This window comes from Terrapene carolina, unplaced genomic scaffold (genome assembly GCF_002925995.2).
Source record: "Terrapene carolina triunguis isolate 2854851 unplaced genomic scaffold, T_m_triunguis-2.0 Scaffold34013, whole genome shotgun sequence".
NCBI classification, from domain to species: Eukaryota; Metazoa; Chordata; order Testudines; family Emydidae; genus Terrapene; species Terrapene triunguis.
Window position 1 is genome coordinate 29,719 of NW_020698364.1, and position 9,076 is coordinate 38,794.

General features: G+C 50.0%; 1 protein-coding gene across 1 annotated transcript; it reads left to right on the plus strand.

Annotated features, from left to right (window-relative positions):
• Positions 1-5,994: 5,994 nt before the first annotated feature.
• LOC112122816 (zinc finger protein 883-like) lies at positions 5,995-8,824 on the plus strand (the record flags this gene model as incomplete). Its single annotated transcript, XM_026663854.1, has 2 exons — positions 5,995-6,235; positions 6,543-8,824. Coding segments are annotated over 2 exons (2,193 nt in total), but the record flags the coding sequence as incomplete, so codon positions are not given.
• Positions 8,825-9,076: the final 252 nt, after the last annotated feature.

Genomic DNA, 9,076 nt, shown 5'->3' on the forward strand with positions numbered 1-9,076 from the left:
GCTCTGAGATTTAAGCGCTTTGCTCAAAGGGGTGCCTGGCAGACTAAACAGATGGACTTGCAGCTGTTGGTTGGGACGGGGTGTCCCCCGCATTGCAGCCCATGTGGCAGGACAATGGCTGTTTCTCCTGCAGAGTTCCCCTCTCTGGGTCTGTGCTGTCTGGAGTGGGGGGAGGGGAGCCAGCACCAGGCCGGTGGTGTCAGCCAGGGTCTAACAGGTGATGGGGAAGGGCTGAATGACCATTGATCAGCATGGGGATATGGCCGTGGTGCCAGTCCATCATGAGTCATGGGTGACCCATGGAGCCCCTCAAGGCCAGCCAGCAGAGATCACAACATATCCTAACTCACCTCAGGCCTGACACACTCATTGCCCCAGCTCACTGCTGTCATAATCTGTATCTAAAAGAGGTCGTGTGAGGTATCCTGGGTGACCTGGTATCAAGCTGGTGGTCATGGTGAATAGGAGTGAGTGATGTACCTATGGGTGATGGATAAAGAATTATAAACGGGTGCTGAGATACGTTCTTTAAACGTATTTCAGTGCATAAAGCCAGCCTGTCCTAGACAAAGGAAAATTGTTTCAAAAGCTTGACTGTGTCTCCAGTGTAAACTGAAGCAGGTGAGGCTCAAAAGAACGGAAGTGCATCAAACTCCCAAGTGGGGGAGATGCCACTTAACAATCATGGCAGGAGATGGAGGGTGCAACTCCTGGAATCCTTCCTGCTACTGGAAACGGGGTGATGAACTTTGGGAGATTTGAGCAGAGACACAGAGCTATCTTGGCATTCATCTGATCTTCTGAGAAAAGGGGATCTGTCAGTCAAAAGGGGTTGAAATCTACTATAGGTGAGAAACCTCCTTAGACAATGACGGTAAGTTGCTGCAGTTAACTTTGAGTCACTAGAAAGAGTGTTGTGTTTGTAACATTTCATCTCTCTCTCACGCTTCCCTGAAATCACTTAAACCTGCGTTCTGTCGTAGTAAACTTACTCTTGTTTTATTAGAAAAAAATCTCAGTTCTGTTCTGTTGAACTGAAGTGTGGGAATTCAGATAAACTACCAGGCGGGTGTGTGACCTGTCTCCTTGGAGGCAGAAAACTTCTGTGAGGGTTCAGTGCGAGGGACTGGGAATGGCCTGGGAGATGGCTTTGTGGAGACTCAGGGCTGTTGAGGTCACCCTGCAGGAGTACCCAGACTGGTGGAAGCCAGGGTGAGGCCTTCGCGCTGTGAGCCTGCTGCAGGTGCCAGGGATCTGAGCCGAGCTGCCCAGGACAGAGGCAGGCCGTGAAGGACCCCCTTACTGCTCTGAGTGAGCCCCCAAAGGGTCACACTGGGGCGGGTTGTCATCTGGGATGCTGGGACACCACTGAGTCAGACTCGTCTGCCAGCCTGGGCCCCCTTTTACCTGGACTTGCTGGGCTCGGCTCCCCAGCCTTTCCAGCCCAGCACACAGGCAGGGCCACACCCAGCTGCAGAGAGTGACCGAGATCCGCTCTGAGTAGGTTCAGCTTAAGGGACTTGCCACAACGCCCAGATGTCCACCACCCCTTGGAGTACAAACCCCAAATTATGTGAAATTCTCCTCTTCTCTCAATGTGGAAGAGATTATGCACAATTTCTCCCTCCCCCCCCCCATCTCCCAGTTAGAAATCACATAAACTGGGTTATATTATAAACCAGAAATAAATGTATTAACTATAAAGGTGTATTTTAATTAGTTCAGGAGGTGGCAGACAGAACAAGGCAGAATACTAAGAAAATAAAACAGCATGGAAACTAAGCATAATACACTAAAGAACTGGTTACGTGTGAGTTCTCACCCTAAATGTCGTTCTAATAATCTTCTTCACAGGCCAGATGCCCTTCCAGGCTGGGCCCAGTTCTTTCCCCCTCTTCATCTTAATTGTTTCCAGCAATCATCTTGGGGGGGTAGCAGGGCAGAACGGACAACAAGGATTACCTCACTGTGACAGGTTGTGTCACAGAGCCCATCTTGGGACTGTCACCTGATGTGTTCAAATTACCTCGGAGCCCGTTTTCCCTGCCAGCCTGTGTCCCCCAGAACCCCGTCTTGTGAGCCAGACATGCTAGCCTGCTACAACACAGACCCAGGGTCTGGGCCACGCCCCCAAAGCTGCAGACTAAACTGAAACCAGCTCCGCAAGTTACCTGTCTCCAGCATCCAGCTGCCCAGCCCCAATGGGATCTAAACCCCCGAAAAATCCACCTTACGCTGTATAAAATTGTATACAGTATAAGTTCATATTGTTCACCCTCTTTAGCACTGAAAGAGTGATATGCACAAACTGTCTGCCCCTCCCCCCCAGGTAACAATTACTTATACTGGGTTTATTGATAAACAAAAGTGATCTTATTAAGTATAAAAAGTAGGATTTAAGTGGTTTTAAGTAATAGACAGAACAAAGTAAGTTACTAAGCAAAATAAAACAAACACACAAGGCTAAACTGATGACCTGTAATAGCTCACCCTCAAAGATGTTCCAATAATCTTCTTTTACAGACTAGACTCATTTCTAGTCTGGTCCCAATCCTTCCCCTGATTCAGTCTTTGTTAGTTCCAGCAAGCATCTTAGGTGGTAATCAGGGGTTTTCTCATGACTGGCCACCTCCTTTGTCCTGCTCCACCCCCTTATATAGATTTGGCAAAAGGCAGGAGTCCTTTGTCTCAGTTTGACACACACACACACCCCCCCCCCCAGCTTCTGATGGAAAAGTACAAGGTTTAAGATGGATTCCGGTATCAGGTGACATGGTCACATGTCCCTGCAAGACTCCAGTTTCCATTACCCACAGGCTGGCTCACAGGTACACAGGAAGGCTTGCAGGTAAACAAGGCCATTTGCAGCTAATTGTCCTGGTAAATGGCAGCCATCAAGTTCCTAATGCCCCATTGACGGCCCTCACCTGGTATGACTACATCAGTAATACAAGTTCATACCTCTTATTTCTAACGTCAGATATAGGAATGATACATGCACACAAAGAGGGAAATCAAATTCAGCACATTATAACTTTTTCAATGATATATTACAAGAGCATATTCCATTTATGTCATATTCATATTCCTAAGCATATTTTCATAAAGCATGTGGAGTGCAACGTCACACTCACTCCTGGCCCTTAAATAAGATTTGCATAAGGTAGGAGTCCTTTGTTTCCTAATTTGACCGACAACCTCTCCCCCCCCCCCCCCCACACACACCCTTCTCATGGAAAAGTACAGAATTCTAGATGGGTTCCAGCATCCGGTGATGTGGTCACATGCCTCTGCAAGGGCCCTGTAGCCATTCTTCACAGGCTGACCCACACGTTCAAAGGAAGAGTCACAGTCAGCATGGATTCACCAAGGGGAAGTCGTGCCTGACTAACCTAATTGCCTTCTATGAGGAGATAACTGAGTCTGTGGATGACGGGAAAGCAGTGGATGTGTTATTCCTTGACTTTAGCCAAGCTTTTGATACGGTCTCCCACAGTATTCTTGCCAGCAAGTTAAAGAAGTATGGGCTGGATGAATGGACTGTAAGGTGGATAGAAAGCTGGCTAGATCGTCGGGCTCAACGGGTAGTGATCAATGGCTCCATGTCTAGTCGGCAGCCAGTATCAAGCGGAGTGCCCCAAGGGTCGGTCCTGGGGTCGGTTTTGTTCAATATCTTCATTAATGCTCTGGAGGATGGCATGGACTGCACTCTCAGCAAGTTTGCGGATGACACCAAACTGGGAGGAGTGGTAGATACGCTGGAGGATAGGGATAGGATACAGAGGGACCTAGACAAATTAGAGGATTGGGCCAAGAGAAATCTGATGAGGTTCAACAAGGACAAGTGCAGAGTCCTGCACTTAGGACGGAAGAATCCCATTCACTGTTACAGACTAGGGACCGAGTGGCTAGGCAGCAGTTCTAGGGGTTACAGTGGACGAGAAGCTGGATATGAGTCAACAGTGTGCCCTTGTTGCCAAGAAGGCTAACGGCATTTTGGGCTGTATAAGTAGGGGCATTGCCAGCAGATCGAGGGACGTGATCATTCCCCTCTATTCGACATTGGTGAGGCCTCATCTGGAGTACTGTGTCCAGTTTTGGGCCCCGCACTACAAGAAGGAGGTGGAAAAATTGGAAAGAGTCCAGCGGAGGGCAACAAAAATGATTAGGGGTCTGGAGCACATGACTTATGAAGAGAGGCTGAGGGAACTGGGATTATTTAGTCTGCAGAAGAGAAGAATGAGGGGGGATTTGATAGCTGCTTTCAGCTACCTGAAAGGGGGTTCCAAAGAGGATGGATCTAGACTGCTCTCAGTGGTACCAGATGACAGAACAAGGAGTAATGGTCTCAAGTTGCAGTGGGGGAGGTTTAGGTTGGATATTAGGAAAAACTTTTTCACTAGAAGGGTGGTGAAGCACTGGAATGGGTTCCCTAGGGAGGTGGTGGAATCTCCTTCCTTAGAGGTTTTTAAGGTCAGGCTTGACAAAGCCCTGGCTGGGATGATTTAGTTGGGGTTGGTCCTGCTTTGAGCAGGGGGTTGGACTAGATACCTCCTGGGGTCCCTTCCAACCCTGAGATTCTATGATTCTATGAAGAGTAAGCTCTTTTACAATTCACTGTCAGTGCTGATGGTCCATTAGCTCTGTCTGGCTTTTCCATTGTTGTACCTGAAGTGTCAGCAGTGGGAGTGACCCAAAGAGCAAATATGAAATACAGACACACAGGTATCCTAACTTCATCTACAAAAATGATACATGCATACGAATGGGATAATCATATTCAGTAAATCACAACCTTTCCAATGATACCTTGCAAGAGCCATCTTGCATAAACTATATGACAGCTAAAAAGCGACAGAGTCCTGTGGCACCTTATAGACTAACAGACGTGTCGGAGCATGAGCTTTCGTGGGTGAATACCCACTTCATCAGACGCATTTCAGTTATACTTATGATATGAATATGACATATTTTCATAAAGCACATGAAATGCCACATCACACACACTACACAAGGAAGTTCTTTGCTGTCCTCTCTGCACTGCGGTGGGGGTCTAGTGATCAACTCTCCAGGCCAGGTTGAAGGTTCCTCTCTTGATTTCCTCACAACTTGAATTAGGCATCAGCGAGAGGCGGCAGTAAAGGACCAAAGCCCCAGTGAGCTAGTTGCTGCCCAGACACGCAGTGAGAGTCCCCACTCCAGAGAGATCCCCTCCCTTTCTGGCTGGCGTTGTGGAGGGACAGGAATGGGGGCGGGGGAGTGGCAGTGATGGGGACGTAGTTGTACCCCCCATACCTAGCGAGGGGAGCAACACAGCGCAGCTCCCCAGGGGAGTACGTTGGGACCATTCCCTAGGCAGAGTGGAGGAAGCCTTGCTCCAGACCAGCGCGTCAAGGGCTTTGTACGATTTATAGCCCCGTCCCCATAGGGTGGGGTTGGGAAGGGGAAGGAGCCGCTCTGGGTTTTGCTGCTCAGACGCTGGATTTTGTAGTACAGGTCATACCTCTCCCTGGTCCGGCAACATCCATTTTCTGGCGTAGGTGGAGCATGCTGGCAGTTCCCGCCCAGGAGCTCCGATGCGGCCCCAGGCCCACACTGCCGGCCCCTCTGCCGCCGCCCGGGGTCCCGGCCACCAGCCCCAGGTCCCTCTCGGCCCCCTCTGCAGCCGCCCATGGCAGCCGCCGGCCCCTCTGCAGCCGCCAGGGTCCTGGCCGCCGGGCTCCGCTCCTGGCCCCGACCCAGGGCTCCGCGGCCGCCCCCAGCTGTGGTCCCAGCCTTACCCCGTCCACGCCCCTCACTGCCCAGGCTGGGACCACAGCTGGGGGCGGCCGCGGAGCCCTGGGTCGGGGCCAGGAGCGGAGCCCGGCGGCCAGGACCCTGGCAGCTGCAGAGGGGCCGGCGGCTGCCATGGGCGGCTGCAGAGGGGGCCGAGAGGGACCTGGGGCTGGTGGCCAGGAACCCGGTGGCTGCAGAGGGGCTGGCCGGTGTTGACCTCCCCTGGTCCGGCAAGTTCCCTGGTTAGTCACCGGCCAGGCCCTAAGGTGCCGGACCCGGGAAATACGACCAGTAACAGTGACATGGAATAAACCCGATCAACGTTTGTTTCTTTGCACCTTACCAGGATTTCCAGTTTCCAAACCAGACCTCCACTCCTGGCTGGAAGGAAGGGAGGAGCCGTGGGTCCCCGATCTCCAGGGCTGGGAGGAAAGGGAGATCCCAAACGATGCCCACACAGGTGAGGAATCACCCGACTCAGAAACCAATTGTTGTCTCCTTTTAGCAGACGTTACTCATGCGTTTTCATTACGCCTGTCTGACCCTTCAGCTTCTGCCGTCATCTGTTCTCAGGGGGTGTGGAGGAAGGATGGGTCCCTTTCTCTCTCCTCAGCAGAAGGATATGGGTGGAGTAGGATTTATCTCTGAAAAGTTCAATATCCCCAGCAGTTATTTGGGTTTGTTCCCCCCTTTCCTGTTCCCTCTCTGAGGTTCCCTGTCCCCCGGCACAGGGACTGACTCCTGTCTGGATTCTCTCTCTGTCCCAGCAGGTGGTGGGACGGTGAGTGAGAATGAGGAGGAGAATCCTCAACATGAAGATCCTGAGCGAGTGGAACCACAGGGGACGGTATCGAGAAGAGGTGAAGGGGACGTTTCCGAGAGTCCCAAGCAGGGAGAAACCCGTGAGAATCAGAGCAGCGCAGAGAGGCAGCAGGGAAACCACTCGGAAGAGACACTGGTTAAATCCACTCACAGCAGAAGAGGAGTGAAGAAAGTCAAAGAAATTATTCAACAGAGAATCCCCACTGGAGAGAGACCCTATGTGTGCGGTGACTGTGGGAAAAGCTTCCGGTACAGATCAGAGCTTATTAGACATCAGAGAATCCACACGTGCGAAAGACCTTACAAGTGTCCAGACTGTGGGAAAAGCTACAGACACAGGTCAACCCTTAGTGGGCATTGTACACTGCACACGGGAGAGAAGCCCTATAACTGCCCTGACTGTGGGAAAAGCTTTGGTCAGCGCTCACTCCTTATTCAACATCAGAGACTCCACAGCGGGAAGAAACCCTACAAATGCTATGAGTGCGGGAAAAGCTTCAGTCGGAACTCAAACCTCCTATCACATCACAGAACTCACACAGGAGAGAAACCCTTTAACTGCCCTGACTGTGGGAAAAGCTTCAGATACTGGTCAACCCTTTTCAAGCATCAGAGAATCCACACAGGAGAGAAGCCCTATAACTGCCCTGACTGCGGGAAAAGCTTTGGTCAGCGCTCAGCCCTTATTAAACATCAGAGACTCCACAAAGGGGAGAAACCCTACAAATGCAATGAGTGCGGGAAAAACATCAGTCGGAAACACCTCCGATCACATCAGAGAATCCACACAGGAGAGAAGCCCTATAAGTGCGCTGAGTGTGGGAAAAGCTTCAGGAATAGCTCAATCCTTATTCTCCATCACAGAATCCACACGGGAGAGAGACCCTATGAATGTAGTGAGTGCAGGAAAAGCTTCCGTCAGAAGAACGCCCTTCTATCACATCAGAGAACCCACACAGGAGAGAGACCCCATGAATGTCTTGATTGCGAAAAAAGCTTTAGGAACAAGGCACACCTTATTAGACATCAGAGAACCCACACAACAGAGCGACCCTATGAATGCCTGGAGTGCGGGAAAAGCTTCCGTGAGAATTCACAATTTCTATCACATCAGAGAATCCACACAGGAGAGAGACCCTATATCTGCCCTGACTGTGGGAAAAGCTTCAGGCAGAATTCACACCTCCTATTACATCAGAGAATCCACACAGGAGAGAAACCCTATAACAGCTCTGACTGTGGGAAAAGCTTTGGTCAGCGCTCACCCGTTTTTGAACATCAGGGACTCTACATGGGAGAGAAGCCCTACAAATGCAGTGAGTGTGGGAAAAGCTTCACTCGGAAGTATTCCCTTCTCTTACATCAGAGAACCCACACGGGAGAGAGACCCTATAACTGCCCTGTCTGCGGGAAAAGTTTCTATGAGAGAGCAGCCCTTATTCAACATCAGAGAATCCACACGGGAGAGAAACCTTACAAATGCAATGAGTGTGGGAAAAGCTTCTGTCGGAACACATACCTCCTATCACATCAGAGAATCCACACAAAGGAGAAACCCTATAACTGCTCTGACTGTGGGAAAAGCTTCAATCAGAGCTCAGCTCTTATTGAACATCAGAGACTCCACATGGGAGAGAAACCCTACAAATGCAGTGAGTGTGGGAAAAGCTTCACTCGGAAGTATTCCCTTCTCTTACATCAGAGAACCCACACGGGAGAGAGACCCTCTAAGTGCCCTGTCTGCGGGAAAAGTTTCTATGAGAGAACAGCCCTTATTCAACATCAGAGAATCCACATGGGAGAGAAACCCTATGAATGCAGTGAGTGTGGGAAAAGCTTCACACGGAAGTATTCCCTTCTCTTACATCAGAGAACCCACACGGGAGAGAAATCCTAGAAATGCAATGAGTGTGGGAAAAGCTTCCATCAGAACGCACACCTCATATCACATTAGAGAATCCACACAGGGGAGAAACCCTATAATTGCCCCATCTGTGGGAAAAGCTTCAGCCAGAGCTCACACCTCCTATTACATCAGAGAATCCACACAGGAGAGAGGCCCTTTAACTGCCATGACTGCGGAAAACCTTCAGTCACAGGTCAGCCTTTGTTTCTCTCTGGAGAATCCACACAGGGAAGAAACCCTTTTAATGTCCAGAACGGGGGTAGGCAACCTATGGCGAGCTGATTTTTAGTGGCACTCACACTGCCCAAGTCTTGGCCACCGGTCCGGGGGCTCTGCATTTTAATTTAATTTTAAATGAAGCTTCTTAAACATTTTAAAAACCTTATTTACTTTACATACAACAATAGTTTAGTTATATATTATAGACTTATAGAAAGAGACCTTCTAAAAACACTAAAATGTATGACTGGCACGCGAAACCTTAAATTAGAGTGAATAAATGAAGACTTGGCACAGCACTTCTGAAAGGTTGCCGACCCCTGGTCCAGAATGTGGGGAAAGCTTCACTGTGAG